The sequence below is a fragment of the Pundamilia nyererei genome, unplaced genomic scaffold, assembly GCF_000239375.1.
Source record: "Pundamilia nyererei isolate P.nyererei 1_Seehausen unplaced genomic scaffold, PunNye1.0 scaffold00196, whole genome shotgun sequence".
In the NCBI taxonomy this organism is placed as follows: domain Eukaryota; kingdom Metazoa; phylum Chordata; class Actinopteri; order Cichliformes; family Cichlidae; genus Pundamilia; species Pundamilia nyererei.
The window spans coordinates 227,457-255,262 of record NW_005187597.1 but is presented as its reverse complement, the minus strand read 5'-3'; the positions used below and the strand labels follow the sequence as shown (position 1 = coordinate 255,262).

Below are 27,806 nucleotides of genomic sequence, written 5' to 3'. Positions count from 1 at the left end.
CTCATTGACCCATTGGCTAATCATCTTTAAACTTCTGCTGAATTTAAATAAAGGGTTTAATTCCTGTTTAACCAATTAACTCGTAACTAATAACAACACAGTTAATTCTTATCATTTAAAACAGAGAAAATCCTCCATTTCAGAAGCTGGAGCCTGCACATCCATCATATTTGTGCCTAACACATTAAAAATATGTGATTATTAAAATAAATCAGTTTGTAGTTATTTTCTGCTGATATACCTATGGACTAAATAACAAATTAGTAGATGATCAATCCCACCTTAATTAGTGATATAAACCATATGTGACATATGTTAATGGGCTTTGGTCGTTTGACGAAGGCTTACATGATGTTTGGATGAAACTTGCTCTGATACAGCACATTTGGAACAACTTGTCTGACAGGTCCCATTAGTGGCCTGAGCCAAGCGCTGAAATTAAACCATCAATAGCTTTTCAAAGGGAACCCATGCGTGGTCTTGTTTTTGTCCACCTGCCTCTTATTGTGTGTGGTGCAGTTTTCCCTACTTACAACCCTGACAGATTTTCTAAGAATCTGGCAAATCTCAAATTTCCAGCAGGCTTCGCTCCATTAAATAAACCCAGTCCAGTCATTAGGCCAACCGTCACAGCTGGCTAAACATTATAACATGGGCTACCAACTGGCTAAGCTATCAAGCCATCACTATGTGATAAATGGGACTGCTGGAGAGTGTGAGAGAGTGCGTGCTGAATGTGTTTGTGTGAATTTTAACTTCCAGTCCAGTCAATTGCTTCTCTAACCACCTGTTCTATCCAAACACTCTTGCAGGTAATGGTATAGTAAACCTGAAGCTAATCAAATGAATACAGACTCAAATAGGGACCTGTTACTGCTAGGAAAAGGAAAATAAAAACACAAGCTACTAGCGATCTCTTTTTTCTATTCATTCTACTATTTCATTGCAAGGTATGACAGTGTGACAGCGACCCATCATGCATTTGTACCAAAACCCTGAAAGCCATCATTCATTTCAGTCTATGTGAATGTAAACAAGTCAAAAGATCTCCTGTGAAAAAGATCTATTGTGTCTGCAGTACTGATATTGAGGCTATTTTCTTCCTTTATTACACAGTGTACAGTAATTAAAGTGTTGACAGGAAAATAGCACAAAGAGACAAAGCTAACAAAAGGACCTGGGCACACTCAGGAAAACTGGATGTTGCATTTTTGTCACTTGCTTCTGCAATCATATCCAAAGAGCAGATTTCACCACTTCTACAAGCATAGAATATCCATGCTCCCTTCCTTTCTCTTATCCAGTTCAGGGTCTCAGGGGTGCTGGAGCCTATCCCAGCTGTCATAGGGCAAAAGGCAGGCTACACCCCAGACAATTACCAGGTTTATCACAGAGAGACAGACAACATTTCACATTCACGGCCAATTTAGAATAGCCAGTTTACCAAACCAGCACATGCAGTCTTTTGGACTGTGGGGATAAAAAGGTGCGAGCTCCACACGGAAAGGGCCCAGCAGGAGGGTGGATTCAAACCCAAGACTTTCTTGTTGTAAAATAACAGTGCTAATCATTGCACCCCTGTTTAAAAAGATCTGTAGCATCATAGCTGATACTGGGGTTATTTTCTTCCTCCTTTAAACAATGTACCGTAAGTAAAGGGTTGCCAGGAAAGAGAAGCAGCTATAATACAATATAATATAGCCTTAAATACAAATATCTTTGTGGTAAAGACGCATTTAATTGAGAAAACGGCTGAGTTTCTTCAAGCACACTGTTACTAAGAAGAAGAAAAAAAGAGCACCAGGAATACAGCTAGCCAACAATAAAGAATAAACATGAAGTGTTTTTTTGTAGTGCAACAACTTATCAAAAGGCTTGGAATAAATGATTTCCTTCCTTTTGTTGTACTATTAAAGCCAAGAACGCCTCTGATTTTAATCATTTTAAATTTAATTTTGTAATTGCTTTGCATTCATTTACTGTGTTATCTTGGTGTAACGCTCATTTCCTTGTGATAACAAGCTAATTATTTAGTTATGACATGAAAATAAACATTTTTATTACTCTTCCAGCACTATTCCTCCTCCTCCCTTTCTCATGTCTCTATCTTTCCCATTTCTATAGTTCATCCCCACTAAAATCTCAATTCCTCACTTAGACTCACTCCATTCATGCCGTCTAGATTCCTCATCCTGCATTTTTCCCTCCACATCTCCTTCGGCCTCTCTATCTTTCCCTCAGGCTGCTGCTTCCAACCACCATCCCAGCAGACCTCAGCAACTACCAGCTATTTGTTATCCTTTCTTCCAACCCTCCATCTCCACAGTGGCTACTTGACAGGGATGAAGGAAGAAAACTGAGTGAATGCCCACACACATGCACGCATGTGCACACGCACCCATGCACATGCTCGAAACATCATGCTCTATGCGCACCTTTACATTCGCACATACACATAAAACTGCACATGCACAAAGCTCATTACCAAGCCTATGTCACACCCCCTCTTGCACTCTCTAATCATTGCTGTTCTGACTGCTGCAAGCTGGACTGATACTGATAACAACAGAAACACACACACACACACACACACACACACACACCTAAACTATATTTGCGGATATACTGTATTGACTGTCATTCATTCCATAAAAGCTTACTACATGTGCAAAGTCATCAGAATTTCAAAAAAACCCTTTAACTTTAAAACTATCTCTAAAAAAAGCACATATACCTACCCAAAGTACACATTCTGAATAAATACAGTTTGCAGGACATAGTCTTAAGAGAGTTTTAACAGTGTGAAAGGACAGACAGGATAATGGGGAAAGTGATAGATGCTGGCGATGATACCCTCCCTCCTTGTAGGTCTTTTTCTCAAAGCCACAGTCATCCATTTGTCCCACTTATTGTTTTTTTCCTCAGTTATTATCTCGTCTATTTCAGCTCCTGTTTCTTTATGATGCATCATTTGGCCCTTCTTGTCATTATTCTTCCATCCCTCCCCACACTGCTCCCTTTCATTTCTCTATTTCTCTACAGCAATTCTGGTCTGGTCCTTTTCTGCTGTGTCCAGTACCGGGCATTTCTTTGGCTCCGTTTTGCTTTGGCAACATCACTGCACAAAAGATTTTTTGTTGTTGTTGTTTTTAAATCTCAGATGAAAGTCATGTTTGATCTGATGCTTTACAATGCGTGGGAGGGCACTCCTGGTTGCACGCTGACAGATCAATATGGGCTGTTTTGCAGCAATGTTTCAGATTCATTCATCATCAGTTAATTAGTCAAAATATGTAAAAATATTGCTTCAATTAAACAACATCATTACAGTTTCATTACAAATCCTTTGAGAGCATCTGCTATATCAGTTGGTAGATAGATGAAGTGTTCAAACTGAAAGGCAGCCCAATACACAAACATGCAGGAAAAGCCATCTGATTGTTCAGGCAACTAGCCAGACACTGTAACCCCGTTAAAACTGAATATCCGAATGGAACAACAAGTTTGTTAAAGTGAAAATTGGTGGTGAGCGGGTGGGAATTGATTCTGCAGAATGTTTTGGCTATTAAAGCACCAGCCTATACAACTTGTCAAGCAATCACATCCAAAAGCTAAATCATTAAACCACCATCCAAATGGCCACATTGTAAGGCTAGACAAAGTAAGTGGATCAAGAAACAGTGTCATGGTTGTGGCTGAGAGTCTGCCAGCTAATGGACATGATTGTCAGCTACTTTATCAAGTAAGGTGGATACAATATCACAGGGTCCTATGGTAGCAATTTCTATGAACTTTCTTTAGTAAATGATCCCATTTATTTTGATGCATTCGTACATTTCAAATAAAGGTTGATTCTCTTTACACCCTCTACGGCTCTCTTGCCATCTACATGGGTCCATTCACATCCAACACAGACAGTCAGATTTCCAATAAGATGAGCCCAGTTTGCTTTCTGGTAAGCATCAGCCCGGACTGCTGCAGTGCTGTAACGGTGGATAAAAATGACAAATTGCTGTTCACTCCTGCTGGTTCCAAATCTCTCAGTTTATCATCCTGCTTTTTCAGTAGGTCTCTAATTAGCTGCAGGATTTTCATTAGGAGACTGTAGAGTGAGGTAATAACCTTCAAAGGTTGGTTAGAGTTCTCTAGCTGTAGCTGGAAGTTTTAAGTTTTTAGTTAACATACCCTTGCTGTAATAAGAGCTTGTTGTGACATGATGGTTGAAAGTGCGGCTTTCTGATGAAGAAGTGGGGAGTTACAAAATCAGATACGTGAAAATTAGATTTTGAAACTGTTGCTTTTGGTCTGTTTAGAATGTGACATTAGAGCAGCACGCTGCAGTTAAAATATTGTGATGGTGAGCCAATATTGGTGATTTTATTACAGTTGCCGGGGCATGTAACTAATCTATTTTTTCTCTGTTTCTCATTTCTGCTCCGCACTGTTGGAATAATCAAAATTCATTTTCTGTACCCCCTGGCATTCTCCTGTCTCTAATCCCAAATCTCTCTCTTCTACCTCTCTCCATTCTGTTGTACTAGTCCACATGGAGCCTCTCCCTTTTCGTCACTCCTCCTTCCTGTCAATCACCCTCCCTTTTTTTTGCAGCAGTCTTTCCGACTCTAAAAGTGATTTTCTCTTTTTTGTATTCTGTCAGCAAGCGTCTTGGCATATTTTCTCCTTTTTACAGGCCTCTTCTCACCTTTTACTTTACAGTTTTGACACAATTGTCAACTCAAAGTCAAACGGCTTAATACATCTCAAGCAGTCTGAACTTGAGCGACGCAACATTCAAGTACCAATACATAAAACATGTGAAATTTCATCAGACGGATGGTTATATTGATTCATATAAACATGCAATAAAAGCAACAAAGGATGAAAAAGAATGAGAGAGTGAAAGAAAACCAATGCCTGTGTGCAGTTTGTCTGGGAGGAGAAACTTCATCTAACCTCACTTCTATAAGCATGCAAGCTCACAATCTAAGCATCCTATTCTTGCAGGAAAATTGCATTTTAAGCCATTGAATCTAATGAATTACAAAAACCTTGGCTTATACTACTTTTAAATTCATTGTTACTGCATGGCATAATAGACTCCTTGTATTGACATCCTGATGTTTTTTTTTTTTAAACTGAACATGAAAAAGTATGTCTTGGGTCAAACTATAAATATTTGAGGGCATGTGCATACACAGGATTGCATTTACATAGTGTTGTTCAAAAGATAATTTTACTGCATTTGTTTTCTTAGCAGCTCAGCCAGAGGCAACGAGTACAACAGGTTTCCAACAGATCCGGCGTTCCTATAATGTTTTTTCTAACAACTCTGTGCATCAAACCAGGTGTTAATGATTTTGCTTAAACCTAACTTAAAAAAAGACATGTTCATATTAGCCGTTGTATCGTATAATATAAGATATGGAGGCTTGCTTTCAATACAGAATTAAAAGATAAAGTTCAAACAAGAAGGTATTGAAGTGGGCTGGAATGATCCAGGATGGCATTGCAGTAACTTGTGTAATGATCAAATAAGTAATTCAATCTGATTTTTATACAAAATACTCTCAAGCAAATAAAATTTGAATGTGCTCCAATGTGACGGTCCTTCCAGCTGACATCGTAGAGAACGTGATGGACACCCCCCTGCGTTCATGCACGCAGATGTCCATAAAGTTGCAATAGAAGTGCTTTAGTATGTAATGTTTTTCAAAGGCATTCTTCAAACAATACAAATATGAATTGTATCTGTGCAATTCAGGCACATAGTATGTTTGCTCACTGAAGATACAGTTGCTCTGAGTCTATTTCACACAGTTAATAACTATTCTGGAACTCTCTCCCTCTAAATTTGAGATCTGTGGACTAAGTGGTCACTTTTTAAGAAACAACTAAAAACCCATCTTTTTAGACTTACATTTAGTTAACTTGCATTTAATCTTTTTTTTATTTTTTTTTGGCTTAATTTGTTGTGAAGTACTTTGTGATCATTGTCTCAAAGCGTGCTATATACTGCCAAGTAATAGGTCTTATTTCTAAGGAATGTAGTTCGCTAAATCCACAGATAACGCAGCAGGACAAGTCAGCAGAACTTATGCGTATCCCACTTTAACCTCATACCATGCACGTTTTCAGAAGTGCTGTCGTATACCTATTATTCTGATCTAGTGTTATCCTTTAAACTGAAATATGCAAAAACAGTCTTCTTTAACTTGTGGACAACAAATTTAACAATGGTCTTTTATTACACTAATCAAGTAAATAAAACAAAAATAAGAAACAAGCAAATGTTACTGGAAAGACACAGGTTACTGTAGAACAGCGTCGACTAAAAAAAAAAAAAAATTATACATTTCCCCCTCGGTCTCTTAAAAATGCCAGACGAGCCTCAGAAATGCAATTACGTAGTTTAATAGCAAAAAAACCCACATCTTTTTTTGGCATAGCACACTTAAAAAGGAGCATTGGTTATATATTTTAAATGTCACAGTATGTTTTTTTCAACTGTACTGCACTTCAGATTCTAATAGAAATTAAATTAAACAAAGGATAATGCAGTGAGTTTAAAACAAAATGAGTTTTTATGTCTATGTCTGTGATTTTACAATTTCAAGATTATTAATTAAGCAATGTGTCACTTTAATTTCTTTATCACATATTGACCTCGACCTCTACAATGCCATTAGTTCGCTCTTGGGATAAGTGAACTTTTGTGCTGAGTGTAATAAAAGTCCCACAATCCTCATATATCTCATGGGGAGGAGATGATATTACTATGACCTTAGCCTCTGACCTTAAACCACAATAATTTAATCAAATCATCTATGAATCTGAGTAAATGTTTGTCTGAATTTGAACATATTAGTTAAAGTGAACTATCAGGCTATGAGAATCAGGCATGAAGACACAGCTGGTGTGTAGGTTTATAAAATGAAAAACAAAATTACTGAAATATCGAACAATAATGTTGAAAAAGACATACTTAAAAGAGCTATGAGAGCTAATTAAGAAAAAAGGAGAAATAGACTAGTGTGGCGTTATACTGCAATGAGTCAAAAAGAACTGCGTATAGAGGTATGTTTCTCACACTTTGTTCAAGCCTTAAGCCTTGAGAATTGAGAGAATATCTTTACTTGACCAAACACGCATGCATTTTCCAACGGATTCGATCCTGGCTGATGAAATTACTAATTTAAACGCTATCTCCTCAAAGAAGAAGCTGTCTTCTCAAATCTTTTGGCCGTCTTTTCTGTCTCTAGTGATTTCCAGAGTAATACTGTATGTGACATCAGCTGCTAAATGGCAGAAGGAGATAAATTTGAATCACCACTTTAACACAAGTATACAGAAATACTGAAGTGAAACTAATTTTATAATTTAGTTTTTGGCCTAATTAGAGTTTTTCTGTATGTTTTTTAATATTATATGATAATTTGATTACCTTTGTCAGTCACTCCATGGGAGACTGTCTTTCTCTACACATTATATAACTGAAACATAGCCAACAAATGCTCATAGATTTCACTCTTACAGTATTCTATCATTTATATATTGGTTCAACAGCACAACAAGAGCTTTGTGACATGGCACGTTATCCTGCTGGGAGCAGCCAACAGAAGATGGGTATACTGTGGTCATAAAAGGACGGATATGGTCAGCAGCAACACTGTGGCATAGACTGTGGCACTTGGTACTAAGGGGCCCAAAGTGCACCAAAAAATATTGATGTACTGTTGATACAAGGGAGAATAGATTCATGCTTTCATGTTGTTTACACCAGCTCCTGACCCTACCATCTGAATGTTGCAGCAGAAATTGAGACTCATGAGACCAGGCAGCATTTTTTCCAATCTTGTGTTGTCCAATTTAGGTGAGTGAGTTTACTGCATTCAAATGGCCTGCACAGTCACCAGATCTCAATCCAAAAGAGCAACCTTTGGGATGCGGTGGAATGGGAGATTTGCTATCTGGATCTGCAACAATTGTGCGATGCTATCATGTCAATACGGACCAAAATCTATAAGAAATGTGTTAAGTGTGTGATATGAAGAACTAAAGTAGTTATGAAGGCAAAGGGGGGTCCAACCTGGCATCTCTAAGGTGTATATCTTTATAAAGTGTCACGTGAGTGTCGAATGCATTGGTAGCACATAGTCAGTATAGAGCAGCAAATGTCCGATACACTGTGCACTTCAAAAGGAGAAACCAACAAATGTTGTAGAAGGATTTGGATAATAGTGGTTTGGGTAATACTTGACGCAGTCTCACAATGTTTCTTTTCCTCCTTGTGCTGATGTTAACACTGGCCCAGAACTACATTTCAGTAACCACAAATATCAAGATCTTTTCAAAATGCAACGTGGAACTTGAAAGAGGCCGGCCTTTCAGGGAATGGCAGACATGCAGTCCAACATTGTCAGCAACAGATTTTCTGTTTAAAGAAACTGTCCAAAATTGGTTTTTTTTTACAGTGAACCCAATTTAACGTTTTCCTTTGATCTGTTGGTCTGGTAATCTGGGTGTCAAAGGCAAGAGAAATTGTCTGCACAAGTGAGAGAAGTGAAATAACCTGGACCCTTTAGAATGACATCAGCCTATTCAAACCTATTCTGACTGTGGCTGCCATCCTTTTCATGAGTTTCATGTGAACCTCTGGTTGGTTTAAGGTCACAGGAAACTGCAGAATTCACAAAGTCATGCCACAATCTCCATTTTAAAAACTTGAAATATTCATATTAGCCTTGCCTTGCAATACTTCGGATACTTCAGGCTCATTTTAGCCCTTAGGTAAACTAAGCAAATTTAGGATTTGGTATGCGTTGTTTGTTTTTTAATAACACTGATGTTTTTATGAGCTGAAACTACGAATTTGCTGCAATATATTAAGCATAAAATCTGAAAGATTACACATGAAAACCATATGTCTTCATATCAACAATATGTGGGTACAAATGTCTACCTGACTGAGTACTGACTGATCTTTAAAGCTAGTAGAATATTTTGATTGGCTGTCTGCCTGCCTATCAATTAGATCGGATATCTCATTGTCCATCTGCATTGCATTGTTTCTCTGTTTGAATCTTTACCTGCTTGTATACTTCAGTCTGCTTCAGTCTGTCAGCTCATCTGGCACTTTAAAGACTTTTCCGCCTGTATGTTGATCTGTCTGCATGCATGTGCGTCTGCCTTTCTGCCTGTCAACTTCAGTGTGTTTTTGAAACAATGGATTCTGGCAGCATTGTCACTTGTTTTCTCCTTTTTTCTAACCTCCTCAAACTTTTATGGTTGTATTTCCCCTGTTCTCCCACTCCTCACATTTTCCCCCCTTCACTTTCCATCTCCTACTTTTTCTTTCCATCTGAAACTCACACTCCACCATCTCCCAAACTGCTTCAATGCCACTATCCTCTCCCGACATTATTGTCTGTCCTTCTTATTTCTGTCTCAGTCTTCTTCCTCACCACTATCTCTCTTGCTGTCTTCCAACAGCAAGCAGCAAATAACACCACCGATGCCGTTTTCCATTTGTTGTCTGAGTCGTAAAAGTGCCAAGAGCACAGCATGTGTCTGTGTGCAACAGTAAAACAAGGTAACCTTGAAATGAATGGTTTAGGAAGCTTTGTAGAGCAACATATTAGATGTGCTTTAATGTACATTTTTATACCAGAGAGTACTATGATTTTCGAACAACACTCACACACTGTTTTAACAAGGTTGTATCTTAAAAATGATATTGTTAAGGTGTCACATTTTTGGCTGACTATATTGGCAACACAACCAACACAAGCATTTGCTGATGAAACTGGAAAAGTTTCCATTTAAAAGCTGCAAATGATGAAGCACTAATGCTGTGCTTAAAAGTCTTTTTTACTAAAGCTACAGGTGCTGTACTGCAGATGACTCTAAACTAAACAGGTGGTTGGTGTGTGAGTTTTAGCCATTGTAATTCACAGTGTTACACTTTGGTCCCTTTTGTTTTGGAAGAGTTTAGGTTTAAAAAGTGCGTCATTGGTCCATTTTCTGCCCAGAGGATTGTGATTGTTCAACTACTACTTTATGCCTGATTTTTTGGTGCTTTTATTTTCCCTTTCATTTGTGCCCTCTGCTTTGGTGCATTGCTGGATGGGGAAAAGATATATACTGTACATTTTGTTTGCTTTGTGCTTGTCAAAGCAATTTTGAGTCACCGGGATACTGAAATATTAAACCTTGCCTGACCACGAACAGTTTCTATCCCTCAAACTGTACTGTGCATTGGGAATCAATAAAAGAAAACCAAAAATGACTTTTAACACCAAGTGAAACAAAGAAAATTTTGTTTTTTTCACTGACAAGTTTTTCTATTACGATCACTGACGTTTTAATGAAATCATTAGCATGTTGTTCTTGTTAAGGAATAAAAGCAATTAAAATGGCACATAAGTAAACACTGTGTATGGAGGTCACAAAGTCTCATTATCCTGTCAACACGAGTGTTAATTGTTAACTGTTATTTGGTAGATATGTTTCCTTGAAGGGCACCCTAGGTGGTCAGGCAGTGTCATTTTTGAATAGTTACTTTCCACCAGTACAGTCTAACGACTTTATTGCTCATACTTTCTCTTCCTTTTCTGACTAGGTTTGTGATAATTCTGTGATAGCCGGAGATTTTAACTGTTATTTTTCTACAACTAAGGACAGATCCCCTCCCAAACAAATTCAAATGTCTACAAGGGCCAAAGCACTTTTAGATCCTTGTAACAAACTTGATTTGGTTGATACCTGGCGGACTCTTCACCCTAACGATAAAGAATTTACTTTTTTCTTCTGGTGTTCATAGAACAAGTAGTAGAATCGATTTCGTTTTCACCCCCAAACGATCACTGGGAAACATTTTGAGATGTACAATAGGTGATATTATTATATCTGATCATGCGCCGGTTTTTGTTCAGCTAAGTGATCTAAATCCTGTCCCTCGGTCTCATAACTGGAGATTTAACAATTTTTTGATTCACGACCCAAAATTCGAAATATTTTTAACTGATCAGCTTGAACATTTTTTAAAGGATAATGCAACCCCTGAAGTTTCTCCAGGCCTGCTTTTGGACACCCTGAAGGCTTACACCCGTGGGCTGATTATATCATATTCAGCAGGCCTGAAGCGGAAAAATCAGATGGAGCGACGAAAATTAGAACTGGAATTGCATGAACTGCAAGCTAAAGATAATGAATCACCTTCAAAGCAATTAAGGAATGAAATTCAGGTGGTTAAAACAGCTTTGGAGGCACTACTGACAAGAAAGGCTGAGAAATCTCTTTTCTTCATGAGGCAGAAGTTATAAGAGTTTGCTCATAAACCTAACCGCTATCTGGCCAATCTTCTTCATAATAAGGGTGCTGGTTGTAATATCCCATGTGTTAGAGACTCATCTGGTTTATCTAAATATGACAATTTAATTATTAATGATACTTTTAAAGCTTTTTATAAGAAGTTATATACCTCCCAGTTTAAATCCACCACTTCTTCTTAGGACTAAACTTACCTAAAGTTACTGAAATCCAAAGGGATGATTTATGTAAACCTATAAAGCAAAGCGAAATTTTGAAAGTTATTCAGATGCTTCCAAATAACAAAGCTCCAGGTCCAGGCGGGTTCTCGGGGGAATTTTTTAAGAAATTCAGTAAGATTCTAACTTCCCCACTGTATAAGATGCTTCTGTCCTCTTTTGAGGCAGGCACTCCCCCCCCTCCTTAATGGAGGCTAATATTTCTCTAATTTTGAAGAAGGGGAAACCTCCTGAAGAATGCGCTTCCTATAGGCCTATATCCGTTTTAAATCTTGATTTGAAGATACTTGCTAAGGTCCTAGCTATACGTCTTGAGCCAATACTACCTTCGATCGTTAAGAATGATCAAACTGGTTTTATACAGGGCGGTATTCCGCACATAGCGTGAGGCGTCTACTTAACATTATTCAGCACTCATCTTTGTTTAACCCCGAGGCTCTTTCTTCTTTTCACACTTCAAGAATTTGGTTTAGGTGACAACTTTGTTAAATGGATCCAGATCCTTTATACTTCCCGTCTTTCGGCAGTAATTACCAATGGTCATAGCCCTTTGTTATTCGCCCTGGCTATGGAACCCCTTGCCACAGCCATTAGGAAGGATGCTGCTATTGAAGGACTCTGTTTGAACAATTCTCAACATAAGATTTCACTTTATGCAGATGACGTTTTAATTTTCCTAAATTCTCCTGCTCACTCAATTCCTAGATTAGTTTTGTTAATTTCCCAATACGGCTCCTTCTCAGGCTACAAGATCAATTTTTCTAAAAGTGAGGCTATGCCCCTCTCTGTTATAAATGAGGTTGATCCAAACATTTCTCAGCCTTTTCGTTGGTCTCCATGAAATGTATAGTCTGAACTACACCCCTTTAATTCAGACCATCAATCGCGATTTGGATAGGTGGTGCAGCCTCCCTCTGCCTCTTTTAGGTCGTATTCATTTGGTGAAGATGAATATCCTCCCTCGCCTCTTGTATTTATTTCAGATGTTACCGCTTGCTCTGTCCAAAAACGTTTTGTCAAAATTAAATGGTTCAATTATCTCCTTTATATGGCGTAAGAAAAGACCTAGATTGAGATACAGTTTTCTGTGTTTGCCTGTTCAGAAAGGCGGTCTTGTCGCTCCCTCCTTCCCACAATCCCTCTTGGCCGTTGCGGAACCTGCTATATATTTCCTCAGGTAAAGCCACAGTTCTAACACAAGATAATATGGTGTTAAAGAATATGCTCACTATTTGGTGCAAAGTCAGGTGCCTGGAAGGATATTATAATTGTTTCCTATTCATGAAAACCCTGACTTCTTACCTGGTCTTCAGGCTGGTTTTGCAGACTGGTCTCAAAAAGGGATTAATACAGTGGGTGATCTTGTTCATGAGAACTCTCTTCTTACTTTTAATCAACTGAAAAGTAAGTTTGGTCTGACCAATAAGGATTTTTTGAAGTACTTTCAGGTAAAGCACTATATTACTTCTAAATTGAAGGATTTTAATGGAGGGTTTGGTCTTTCTCCTATAGAATCACTCATGGTAAAAACTACCCAACTAAAATGTATCACTAAAAAGATTTATAACATTCTCTCTGATCTTAGAATGGATAACTCTAACAAAATCAAGGGCCAATGGGAATCAGATGTAGGCGCCATAGATGCTGAAGCTTGGGATGAGTTGTGTTGTCTTACTTTTAAAGCCTTGGCATCTAATTCTATTTGGGAAAGACAGTTTAAACTTATAAATAGGCTTTATATTACACCTGAGAAGAGGCACATAATGTTTGCAACTTTGCCTAATCTCTGCAACAAATGTCAGTCTGCTGTTGGTTCCTTTTTTCATTGTCTGTGGAGCTGCCCTGTTATTCTACAGTTTTGGAGATCACTCATAGATACGCTATGTATTATATTTAATTGCCGACTGCATGTGGGTCCAAGGACTTGCTTGTTAGGACTAAATGATGAGCTACCTGCCGGCTTTCGCAGCAAAGATCTCCTTCACATACTGCTACACTACGCTCGAAAGTGCATTATGGTACTGTGGATTTCTGCTGGTGACTGCTGTTTTCCTGCTTTGCAAGTAAAAGTTCAATAAAAAAAAAAAGAGAGACTTTTTATTTGATTACATTTTATATGATGGTTATGCAGAAAAAGTAGAATTGGGCTGAAAGATCTATTGCTTTATGACCTATTCATGTTGTGTATCTCATGTTTTTAAAGAGTAACTAAGTAACTAATTACTTGTGAAAATAAGTGATCAGTAAAGTAACGGGATTACTTTTTTGGAGAAGTAACCAGTAATTAGTTACTCATTACTTTTTTAAAGTAACTTGACCAACACTGTCCAGATGAACAGAATCAACTTTTTGGGAAGGTTCCAAGTAAAGCTTCAACATGCAACAAGAAGAAATGGGAGTGAGACGAAACATTTTCATGAGCGTGCAGTTTATTGAAAACAACGCTTAAACTGAAACAGGCTACACATCCATTTCTTCTTGTTGCATGTTGAAGCTCTACTTGGAACCTTGTTAAGATCCAACCACGCAAAATATGATTTTTTCCCATTTTTCAAGTGGTCTTAAACTTTTGATTGGGACCGTATATGTATATTTTAGCTTAATTTTTTACAAAACACTAAGATGTTTTTAAGGGAGTAAAATCGGATGAGGGAGACATGAACATTATGTAGGAGTAGGTAAGGATTTTCATTTTTTGGTGTTAACAGATAAAAACCTTTACCTCTGGTCAGGGACAAGGACTGGACTGAACACAAGGAAGGTTAAAAAAAACAAAACAAAAAACAGCGAATGTCCAAAGAAAAAAATTGGAAAAACATTAGGAAAGCCTGAAGAACTGTTGCTCAAGAAAACTTTGCAGGAAAGTCTGGCTCCATGGAATCAAAAGATAGAAAGAAATGTGAGGTGGCTCAAAGCTTTCGCACACTACTTTATAGTATTAGACTGTGTTTGCTTTGTTTATTGTAAAATCTGAGTTACAATTTCATCATTGTTCGTCCGCCGTTGCACAACCCTGTAAACAATAAAACATTTAGCACGACCGACGATGTTTGTAAACCTAATGATTTCTAAGGCTTAACTATTGCACACCCGAGTGCTTAATTTGTCATGCAGAAGAGCTGTTTGAAATGGTCAAAGAGAAAAAGCTGTATAAATATTTAAACTCGAGTCCAAAGGAGAATACCTATTTTGAGCATTGCATTCGACAATGAATCATGAAGCAACTTGCAAAACCACAAATGCCGTCCTGAAAATTTTAACTTGTATGAAAGATACAGAAATAGAGTTTGATTAATTTCCATTCAGATTGTCAGCTCTACAAAGAAAAGCATCAAAAAACTCGACTGTCTGTATTCTGCAGCTGCATCTATTATGTGAAGAGGGACCGAGGAGGAGCAGAAAAAAGAATCTCTTCTTCTGACCGCAAGATTAAAGCTTTAGTCATGATGCTGTAACACTCGATCAATTTACCGAACGTTGCTGAACTCTATGGCGTCTGCAAGAACTTCAACAAGACAGCTCTTTGATTCTTGAACACGCAGCATCCTATGCATCCGTTTTGACAAGCTGACAAAAACAGCCTGACTGAGTTGCTTGCCATTGTCTAGTGTCTCATCTCCATCACTGTAAAGACATTCACTGAAGAAAGTGAAACATCCGTGTCATTTAGTTGAATTGAATTGATCGGGATTTCTGGTTTGAAACTGTTTATTTCACTATACCTCAAATTAAAAGTAAACATTTAATGCACTGCAAAAACTTTTCTGGAGACAAACTGTTCAAAAACTGGAGACACAACCAAAGAAAATGTCTGAGTCTGTAGTCTCAGTGTCAAGCTCTAAGCACTGGATCAGCCAAAGAGACGTGTGAGCATAGATAGCTTATATGTATTCGGATACACTTCAGGGAAGTATAAAGAATTTCTATTAAACTATACTGGAAAGGAAGAGATTTTAATTTGAGAAAAAAATCTGTCATATTCATTTTATTTAAGTAGCTGTGTTTGCATAGTGTTAGAAATGTTGTTAATGTTAATGGCTGTTACATTACCAATCCAACACGTTCTCATTCCCAAATATTTTGCGCTAGGTGACAAATTGTCAACCTATTATGCTTCCCTAAATGATGAGATTGGAAAAAACCGAGGGAACATGAGAACCGTTAGGAATCAATCTACACGTTTGTTCATTTTACTTAAATCGCTTTGGAAAACACTATTTAACGTCATTAAAGTGGTGGTTAAGGTTAGGGACAAAGTTAGGGTTAGGGCTGGAATACATGGCTGGAACGTGTATTACTGCGGAACCATCATTCTACTGGATTTCACCCATTAACCCGGCGCATAGCATAAGAACGCGGAAGGTCACCTTTGGCGTTCCTCAGGAATGTGACAAATCGTCGGAATGTTACGCCTCGGGAGTGAGAACGGGCTGACCAATCTCATGGTTTAAAGGTGAGATGTTCATTTCATGGGTTTGGTGAGTGTGGGTTGGGAAGTGTTTTTTTTTTCCTTTCTCTTTAGCAACTGTTCAGTGCTTTATTTTGTTGTTTTTATTGTATTTTTTGTGCATAAAAGGGAGCCTTTGTTTGAATAAATTCAGTCCTTCAAAAGAGAATTTCTTTATTTCCAGCAAGTTCGTTGTGACAAAATTTTTATTTTACCTTAAAAAAATCATCTTTTTGCAAAACCAAAGCTTTTGTTTGTGAATTTTAAGGAAAAAAATAGATTTTTATGAAGTGTTATTAAGTATGTTTGAATCAGACAATAAGAAACCAATTTTCCATTATGTGCAAGTAGAAATTGTATTTTATTACACTGACTAAAGTAGAAGTTGAAAGAACTTCCTTGTAAAAAAAATGTGAGTGCTTCAATTAACTATTAAAAGAACAAATTAACTTGGAACTCACTCAAACTATCAGGTTTTACCAAAGTGAAAAAAAGATTTAAGGGAGAGGTCCCCAATCCCAGTCCACGAGGGCTGGTGTCCCTGCAGGTTTTAGATCTTACCCTGGGTCAACACACCTAAATCACATGATTAGTTCATTACCAGGCCTCTGGAGAACTTCAAGACATGTTGAGAAGGTAATTTATCCATTTAAATCAGCTGTGGTGGATCAAGTACACACCTAAAACCTGCCCTCGTGGACTGGGATCGGGGACCCCTGATTTAAGGTCTTTAGAATAAATTATCTTTTGAGTTTGTTTCAATCTACATTTATGATTCTGGAAAGATAAATATTTTTGACTTATTTTAAATACAAATTTACACTTTCAGTCAAATTTGAATAGTCTGAGTAAAACTAACACATTTAGCTGTAATAAATTAGAGTCATTTTTTAAGTCGGTTCAAAGTACATTTTTTCCGTATAAGATAAAGCAACATGCAGCCATTTTGATCAATTTTTTAAAAATTAAAAACTAAGCTTTGATGTTTAGAGGCATTTAAGCTCTCAGATGTGTCTCCCTACTTTCTAATTGGATTCGTTAGCAAGCGAGCTATGAGGCATTTAGATGGCATGGAGGTGGGGGTGGGGGGGCTGAACCTACAGATGCACAATTGCGTGCATGGACACACACATGACTGCACACACATATACAAGCAGATGAGTGGAGGGCTTTCAATAATCTTTGAAAAGCTAATATTTTCTTTCTGTTCACTTAGCCTCATGCTGATAATTGCCACTGGGTGCTGATAACTATTCATGTGTACATGATACCGACTGCATACTAATTCTGCAGGTGCAAGGTTGGCACTACGTCCAGAAAAAGAGGGGAAGGGGAGAATTTCTCCTCGCAATTCTACACTCAGTGGCTACAACGATTTAACAAACTTCGTCTTTGGCTCATTAAAGGTTTTATTAGATGAAGGAGGAAGAATCAGCAGACAGTGCCAAAGCTTTACTTGTTTTTGGTCTTAATATACTGCGAGCAAGTGTGGATCTGCAGCTGTATTTTTAATACACCCCTTCAGACAAACCTTGTTTCATCCAGAAAAACAATGAAGACATTGTTTTCATTTTTTTTTCATAATTCACGTTTTCAAAATACAGTGAAAATTCAACTCTAGTTTCTGATGTTATTAAATAAGAAGACATCATTTCAATGAAAACTACATATCTTTGGTTAGCTATGCTGAAAAACTGCATTATGTGTAAGCATTTTGAACTCTTCTGAATATTTGTTTTGAACAGTTCCAAACGAGAAGCCCAGCGTTATGTATGGTTCTAGCTTATTGAGAGTATAAAAGGTTTAAGTTCTGACCTTTTCAGTACACATATACATATACATACTCCTGGGGGTGAAACTGTGGGCTGCAAGTCCCGTATTGCTCACCCAGTATGGATTTAACCAACCTACATGGCCCTTGAAACAGTTTGCTGAGAACTGAACTGAGACATATATTACCGAGGCTTTTACAGCTGCATTTTTACCATACATTTTTTGCACATATGTGACCCAGCACAGGAACAGCTGGGCAAAGACACAGAAAGACAAACAAATCTCAATTGTGCACATAAACAAGCAAGTAATGACAGAATCAAGAACAAGAGGACACTCCACTATTTCCTGTGTTTGTTGTCTTAACTTCGTTGTCTGCAAATACAGCCCCAACTCCAAAGGAAATTTGTCAGGCTGTGTGAAATCAATTAAAGTGGCACACCTCTTCAAACAACATCTCAAAAATGCAATTTTATGGAATATTTTCTGGTGCATAAACACACTATTTTGCACCAGATCTTTGTCCAGCAAATCACTTGGCTATGATGTGAAAACTGCTCGGCAAAGCCACATTGTTGGTAACAGCAATGCCCCCCCCTCAGTGATGATACTAATAATGCTCTTTTGGCTGATGGTTACTTATAAAGCTAGTGGAGTTTTTATAAGTTTTTATCAGTTTAATAATGTACAAACATGATGCAGGTGAATATATCTCTATTTGCATGTTTTCTGAATGCATTTAACCCATCTGGAGCGCAGAATGGACAAACTTTGAACAAATTGCGCAAATTGCGTTGACAGAGACATTTCATGGATTTTGAGTCATTCTGCGCTCCAGATGGGTTAATTGCGTAAAAGATTTTAATCACGTTAATGCGTTACCGTTGACAGCCCTGATAGAAAATAAACAAAGATAGACAAGTTCCATATCAATATGGAACTTTACATTTTAGGAAGCAAGTACACCATAAATAACAGTTTTGGACTTTAACATTGTTTTCGGATGTTGTGTCACATAAACCGATGCCAATAAACTGATTCTTTTATATTTTTTGTCTTGTATTTATTAAGCCTAAACAGGACTGCACACCAAAAACAGGAAATTCACTGAAAGCTCCTTAATGCATGTTCAGTGCACTGATACTACAAGTCAAATTTTATGATCCCCTACAGTATAAGAATGTAAATTGATGCACAGGGTCTTCTACAAGTCTCAAATGAAAGACAACTGGACCAAATCAAACAAATACTCCATGTTGGGGGGAAAAGCGGAAATTTCAACAAGTCACTTTTAACAGCGCTACTCTCTTTTTCATTACAGGAATCAATATTACTAATTCAGACTCGGCCATGGCTGGAAGCCGGTCTGCTGAAACCATGCGAACTCATTAAGCTGCATTAGCTAGCTCTCAAAATCACACTGGTACAATGGTAAGCTTTTATTCTATAAAGCTGGGATAATTAATTCAAAGCTGGTACAGTGTACACTGTGTGAATACGACAAGGAATTGCAACAACACACACGCACGCACACACACAATGCTGTCTTTTACACACAAACACATTAAAATACTGTACATAGTAAACATGCACAGACACATTCAAAGACAGACGCGCAAGAAGGGACTTTAATGTGCACGAACAACAATGTGTGGATGCATGCAAATACTGTGAACTGTGTGATGATTAACAAATACAGAAAAATACTAAAAAGTGCACGCTCACACAGACACGTGCACGCTCTTTTAGCTGGAAGCTATGTTACATATTCATAAATGCAGTATTATATGACATCTCTCTCTCTTGCCTCCAACCCTTTCCCCTAAAAATAGACAAGAGCTTTACTCTGCGTGAAAGACAAACCTTGACGTCTTGAAATGTGATCTGTACAAGTAAGACGTGTGTTGGATTTGACACGTTAATGTTGCAATTACAATGTTCTGAAACATTTAGCCGCAAACTCGCGGTAGCCGGTGTTTGAATAAAGAGAGATAAGGGCTTTGAAGTGAGTTTTAATGTCAATATAGATATAGTTTTACAAAATCAGTATCAAAGGTTTGATTTTTTTTTTCAAGTGCTGAATATTGAGGTGTCAGAGACAGCTGGTATTGTCAGCCACTTGAAAAGTGAGTTGTATCGCTGCAACTGCCTACACATATTCTGCATAGAAAAATATGGATCGCTTTGAGATTTGATGAAGGCAGACGAAGAAACTAAAATGAAAAGAAAATCTGCAAGAGTGAATAAAAGAATAATACGAAGTATTACTCTCCTTCGCACTGCCAAGCGTTAACAGAAAGTCCAGCGACGTGAAAATATTTGAAACACTTAGAAAAATATGATGTTTAAAAGCATCTTCTCCTGCAATTTTCACTTTTCCAGTCTGATGTCTTCGATATTGTGTCTGACAGCCAGCATAACAAAGGAGCAAATGGAAAGAGAGCAATTCATTCACTCTAACATCAATGAGGGGACAAACAGACATAGAACGGGGCTGATAAAAACCAGGATAACGGAGAACAATTTTTATGAGGAATAGTTAGAAAGAATGACAGATCAAAATAGAGGGAAAAAAAAGGATAATAGGTAGACATTGTGGGACAATACCACAGCCAATTGCGGAAAAGAAAACCTGAGGTGACACCATGACCTCACAAAACGAGCACCGACTGAAAGAGTTGTGGTGACGACTTGAGAATGAGTGTGTATTTGTGTCTGCTGATGAGGTAAGGGCATTGATCGGCCAGGTTCTCTTGGGTTTCGCTTGACAGAGTGAATGAAAAATTGCTGTCTTAAAAAATATAAATACTCTTTGCTTCTTTTAAATCTCCTGTGCAGAGACATTTAAACTCACACTTTATTAGGTAGAACTTGCAGGTACAGGGGTTGGACCTCTGACTACCTTAATTCCTTGTGGCATACGTTCAACAAAGTTGGAAACATTCCTCAGAGATTTTGGTCCATGCTGAACTGACATCAACACGCAGTCTGTGGATATTCATCATGTGAATGTCCACCTGCTCCACCGCATCCCAAAGGTGCTCTACTCCTGCTCTACACAGGATTGACATCTGGTGACTGTGGAGGTCATTTAAATGCAATGAACTTGCATTTGATTGGCTGAGTAAATAGTTGTGTTAATGAGCAGTTAAACAGGTGCACTTAATAAAGTGGCTAGTTAGAGTATGTAGCTCTATAATCAAAGGAGATGGATTACACGCTTTATTGAGACAAAATTACATACTGTTGCTTTATGACTTGAATATGAGTCAATATTTTGACACAATGTAATTTAAAAACGATGTAAGGTTGATTCTTTTACAGACTCTTGTGGATGAGTTTTGTCCTTTAGCTGATGACAAAATTACTGTTATCAAACACATAACACTGCTCCTCAAAGATGAAACAGGCATGCTCTGTGGTAGTTAATTATAGTGTGTGGCTTAGTGTTGTTGCAAAACAGGTGAGTGTAAGCAGCTTTTGCAGAATTCATAGAAATACAAGTGCGGAAAGCTCACCTTTATATGTTGATGCCGATATGCATATTTGTTTTGGCAAGATAAATTTTGCCAAATTTGTTCAAGTTATTGTGAAGAATTTCAGCACAGTGAAGCACATCACTTCACTTCTAATCAAAACTGAATTATAGCAGCAAACATCAATCATGCTGTTCAGATTTAGCACCTTCTGTGTTATTATGTGGCAGAACATCTGAGTTGAGAAAACAGTCACCAGAAAAGCTTCCTGATGCTCTACAATATTATTTTTCAGGAATATATCATTCATGGATGGATGGATGGATAGAGGTCCATGCTGAAATGTGGCTGAACCTTACTAAGCACTTTGGATTTTAATCTGTCAGGGAAAATTAATTCAGTTCTCCACCTTATAGTTTTTCTTTCCTATATTCTAATCACCCGTTAAATTAATGCACTTCATTAATTTGCCAAACAAGAAACAAATTGTTCATCTTACTTGGGAGGCACAAAAGAGTGCCATCCAGCATTTCTTATGTTTTTATTCAGCTAACTGTGAGAAACTGAGATGTGTGCCTGCCTCTTGCTGCACAGGAATACAACCTTTGCAATAATTCTCTTCCTGGAGGGAGGGAGTATGTAATTGGTTCTGTTTGTTTGTCTATCTGTCTGTTTTTGTTAGTAGTCTAGCGTCCGCAGTATTCAAGATATCATTTTCAAATTTTGTGTGATGGTAGATGTGATGGAGGTGTGGCTCAGCTGCAGAGGAGGGGTGGTGCAGTGAGCTCAATGCTAGACTTTGGGGAATATGAATACCTAAAGGTTGGCTAAGCAGCTGATTTTGAACCCTCATTGTTAGCACAATGAGGGTTAAAAAAAGAGTTAAAAAAAAATACATGCAGCCATATTGAGTAAATATATTGCGATTATTGCTTTGCAACAATTCCACTAATAAAAAACAACACTAGTACTTACTTGGGTCGGCTCTGCTTGACTCGACTCGGTTTTTAGAGTTTTACATTAGGTGATAGTACCTGGTACCAGATACTTTTTTCTACTCGTCTGGGATTCCCAGTGATGCGATCCGAAAATGTGACGAGAACAGACGTCATGACTCATGTGATCAGCTCTCATGAAAATCAAAACAAAAATGTTTTTTTTTGAAACCTGGCAACAAGGGAAATGGCTGCACAAAAGCAACATTGCGGTCCTCAAGTCTGACAAAAGCTATACAAATCCATTGTTTTGGTATTGGTGTCACATACTAGTGACGCCATTTACCAGCCTGATGTCATCATACTGTATTGTAAGAAGAAAAGGCTGACGTTTAATTTAAACAATGGTAATGTGTATGTATGTGCACATACCTGTATTCTTCCCGGGTGAAGACAGGGATAACAGAGGGCTGAAGGACTGTGATCTCTACCAGAGTTGTATTCTTCATTACAGGCTCACCATGATCGTATGCCACCACCACCAGCTGTCAAACAAATATAGACAAAGCCAGAACATCACCACGCCATTGATACCCACGCCCCTGCGAGATGGCTGTCTGATGCCGCCGCCGCTCTCATTTACGCTCGCTAAATGGGATGTAGCCAATGCGTGACAGCCCCGCAATAAACCAGAATAAATTGTACTTTTCTCTTCCTGCACATGATTCAGATGGGATTTGAAGAACAGAGAGGGTGTGTGTCCCACTGGTGTGCTTGACTTTTCCTGCCTCGGCTTTTATTCTTCATTTAATTGGGGGGCTAACTGCTGTTAACCAGGCCCAAAGGATTCCTAATGAGGGCCAACCTTAAATATCAACACACTGAAATATTGTGTTTCCTTCATCTCCTTTAGTCAGGTGAACGCTACAGCTCATGCATCCTGTTTTATATTCATACAGTAACTAGTGTTTTAAATAGGAAACAGCTACATGCATAAATAACTCTTTAGCAGTTGGGAACTTGCGACATGTGATAGTTAAGTGGCTTGCTGATTCTCATCACAACTATTTTTTCCTTCCGACTGAGGATTTCAATTGGTTTCTTTGCACAATTGCTTACGCACGCTGAATTGCCCACCAAATTCTTTTTTTTTAATGCTGTGGTGTCTTTAGGCGAGCGAGTTGGGTAGTAATTAGCTGCACATCATTTAAACCGTCTTTACTGTGTCTTTACTGTGTACGAGAACATTAGACAAGGTTTATCTCAGTCATAAGCCAAATCTTGTACTCAGTTTTGGACTAGTTCATTTTGTTTGAGTTATTGGAGCAAACAAGGTAGAATTAGTCCCTTGAGCGATATCTTCAGAGGATGATGAATCCTTGTTGTGTTAATTAAAGCCCAATGAAAAGATGAAATTAGCAAGGCCCATTGAGGAATACAGCTGGGAGAAGGTAGATTTGAAACTAATAAGCTGCTGCAATATATTTTGTAGAGTGGATAGGGAATTGTTCAGAGTTCCCTGTTCATAAGAATTACATGTAAGCAAATCAAATCTGGAATTAGTAATCTAATCATTCTGACTTATTTTGTATGATGTCGTTCCACGCCCCCACCTACTGAATACCAGAATCCAGACGATAAAGCCAAAAGAAGGTCATCAGGATAAATGTTATCTAAATAACAACCGCTGTTATGTAAGATGATGCAATTAAACACTCACTACGCAATGGCTACATTTAATGAAATATAGGCATTATTGAATAAGACCGAGTGGGCCGTGACTTCACAAATGTAAAACCTGGTTTCAGGGTTTTAACAAAAAATACTGCAAAAGACTTGTAATGATGGGTTTGATGTAGCAGCAGTTCAGTACAGTTACATCCATAATTTGAAGATGAAGATGCAATATTTGTAGTTTTGCCTCTATACACCACAGTCGATTTTAAATAAAACAATGAAGATGACTCAAGTGCAAAGTTGAGTCATCTTCATTGTGTTTTACAAAAAAAAAAGAAAGAAAAATTGATTTTTAAAAAAGACGTCTGTGCACACTTACGCTGAACTTCATGTTCGGCTCCTCGTTCAGGTTCACTCTGGTAACCACACGTCCGGTCTGTTCTTCTACGCCAAATATACTGGCTGAGTATGGATACGCCTCCTGGTCCACCTTATAACGTACTAAACCTGCTGGAGTACCCTATGATGACAACAGAATAATATCCATTTTAAACATTAAAATAAAAAATAAAAAACTTGAAGTTGATTAAACAAAAAACTATAGGATGAAATGCCTCATGCATGGTTTCTGGAAAACCATTTCTTTCTTTCTAATATCTTCTGAACTGTAATTAAATAGTGTGGTGATGGCTATGTAATGAGTTTTGCAGTATTTAATATCTAAAGCAATTAGCAGGGATCCAAATGTTAAGTCTCTATATAGAAATAATTGTGAGCGTTATAAGACATATCATTACTTTAAATAAATGCCGTTCAAATGGTCGTGAATTAACCTCTTAACTGTTGCTGATAATGAGCAGCCATAAGTTACTATGACTGATTTGACACAAAATGTCAGGAAATACATACATTTACATTGTAATATCCACATATTTTAAGAAAATACTCCGTATTCTTTAATGAGCTGTGCCATTCTGAGGAGGAAAAATAAACACACCAACAAATTAGACCTCTGCGTTTAAAGCTTTCCTTGAACTTTAAAAATACGCGCTGACAATGTGATAAAACTGGTGCTTTTGCTAGTTTATTTTCAGAAATTGTAATATGTGACAGAAGCAGTTCATTTATATCTTCTTTAAAAAAATGTTTTCACTATAATACTTACATATGTTGTCTATGTCATGGTCTGAGGAACAACATTTACAGCAACAAAAGTTGCTCCTTTGGCTAAAAGTCATACAGTATATCTGCCCTCTGTTTATTCTCAGGGGACGAAAGGTTCTTGCTACATGTCTTGCTTGTCATACACACTTTATTCACTTTATCTCCCTTAAGGCTGTAAATCCACCAGCGAAAAAACAACAATGACAAGTCCGCTAAGGTCATATTTTCACACTGAAACGCTGAAAGAGTAAGGGCAACGGGGGAAGTTAAAGAGAAACTCCAGACAGACAAAATAGATATTTTTAATTATGTAAACAGCCATTTTTCAATCCAGCCATCAAACGGTCTAATCTGAGTTCACTTTTGCAGAAGCACTGCTGTTGCGAGCAGTATTTCAGCAACTGTCTACATTGATGTAACACTTTCTTGCACAACAGCTCAGAGTGAGTCAGCAAAACCCGATGCTGATAAATTCTTGAAAGTATTTGTACTTTCGAGGGATACTTTAGATCTGGAGGGTATAAATGGAAATTACACAGAGATATATGAATATTATAGGCTCCAGCGCTCAAACAAGGTGCTATTTAGTACCTTTGTTGAGCACCGGGGAGGTCCTTTATAGCATATAGCCTGGACTTTATAATGTTGTTTTTGACCCAAGAGAATTTCTCATGCTTAAATCTAAAGTATGAAGCAATTCAGCTGACACAGGAAGCAGCATGCGAAACAGTGAAAGGAAAGCAGTGCTTTAAAGAGGCTTATATGAGAACACTGCTGGTGTAGAAGATCCTGCATGAAGAAGGAGGAGGGAAAAATAAGCTCATGGCATCTTGAGCAGTAATGCAAAATAAAAGCACTCCCAGTGCTTTTTCATATACACCTGTTTTGTGAATTAAACGCATCAGCTGGTTTATTTTTGTTTCTAATATTTTTAAAAAAGTGATTTTCCCAGTGTCGCTGCATGATTCAATGAAGCCTCGTGAGGTATTCTTACATACTGCCGATTATGAGAATTCTCCATGAGCATGTTATCACCTTATTAACCTACAGTTACATAAATCAGACTCACATAAAACAGCTAAACCTCGTTTTACAACAACCAGAATAAAGCAGTCTACATAACAAGGATGCTCAGCATTAAATATTCTCTTGAGATTTCACCTTGTGACACACTGAGGTATAAAAAAAAAAAATACTCCACTAGAGAAAGAAGTGAAAATGCGTTAAAAACACACCTACACACACACTGACTGAAGACAAGCACCATTATCTTGCATCATTCCAGTACACAATTTGAGGAGCAGGCTGTGAAACAGTTTGATTGAATAGCTGCATCTGATAATGCTCACCGCAGGGTCAGAGTCATTGGCCATCACTGTGGTTACGATGGTTCCCTTGACAGCATTAGGGGCAACCATGCCTCGGTACACTGACTGGCTGAATACTGGAGAAAAGTCATTCATGTCCTGGAGAGAGATTTAACACAAACACAGAGACGGTATGGCATTAGCATTTTTAAAATACACTGCACCAAAATGCTTTTTGTTTCCTTGAAGTTCCTGAAATGTTGAAAATTTTAATAACAGCAAATTACTGTAGCAGTTTCGTCATAGGAATATATGTATATATATATATATGAAAAGTAGTGCATATAATCTATTGCTTATGCTGAGTTTATTTTATTTCTTTGGCTTGGATTCTAATTTATCTCTGAATAGAACAAATGCTGTAGTGAGTAGAATAAATGGGGTGTTCATGAAAACCTGTGGGGCTTTAATCACAGCAGGCGTCAGCAGTACTGGAAAACATCAGCAAGGGTGAAAGTGAGGACACCACAAAACAATTGTGCTTTTAATTTTCCATTGGCTGGTTAAATGATGGATTTTTAAAAATTTCTTTCACAGTTGTCAAACTCAAAAAAACAAAACAAAACAAAAACACACTATGTAAACTAAATGTTGTATAAAGCACAGAAACTGTCAGCTTATTTCTCCGTCATTTTAAAGTTTCTGATAACAGAACCTAAAGTCCATAGATTGCATAGATTCATATGCTAATCTCTGGTATAGTCACTGAGTGTCAGAGACAACAGGATCCATCCTGTGTCTAGCAGCACCACAGGAAAGAAAAACAAAGCAGGAAGACAATGTGCTGTTTTGGCTGTGTAAAATGAAGATGCTGTGATGCTTTGATGCATTTCCTTGATTATAAATATTGGCATCTACTACTCTAATAGTAGCCATGCTCTGAACAGAAGTTCAAGGTCAAGCAATCAAATAGACTAGCATGTAGATGTTTAAGATGAATTTGAATGTAGTGGATGTACATCTGTTGTTGTGTATAGTCATCTATACTGTGAACTATGTATGAAAGACAAGGTTTTACCACATACTGTATATAAGAGACTGACATAGTCAAGGCTAAAGGCAGGAAGTCAGTGCTGTTGATGACCAAATGTACAGTTTTGCTCTTTGACACTTTGCTCAAATTCCTGAAATTTCATAGTAGATGTAACATTGGGTGAAATGATTGTACACTATACATCAGCAACGACAAGAACTGGGTGCACAAGTTTGAACTTATTTTTGGATTTTCTCTAATTCACACAGGGTCAAACGTATACATATAGGCTTGCACATGCCTACTAATGTTTGGTTAAATGTCCCTACCAACCTTTTGGCATGACTCTGTCTAAATACTTGATCACTCTTCATGTTATAATTCATTCAAATTGGTTGGTTTCCTGGCACAGATATGGCTTTTAAGAACAGTCCACAAATTTTCAAGA

At 37.7% G+C, this 27,806-nt stretch overlaps 1 protein-coding gene across 1 annotated transcript in view; it reads right to left on the bottom strand.

The window, feature by feature from the left end:
- LOC102200715 (protocadherin-15-like) overlaps nt 1-27,806 on the bottom strand; it is a 219,770-nt gene that overhangs the window by 55,287 nt on the left and 136,677 nt on the right. Inside the window, exons 24-26 of the mRNA XM_005747367.1 lie at nt 26,368-26,484; nt 24,234-24,374; nt 22,610-22,722 (exon numbers count right to left, since the gene is read on the bottom strand). Coding sequence (XP_005747424.1) covers nt 22,610-22,722; nt 24,234-24,374; nt 26,368-26,484 — 371 coding nt within the window. The remainder of the gene's footprint in view (nt 1-22,609; nt 22,723-24,233; nt 24,375-26,367; nt 26,485-27,806) is intronic.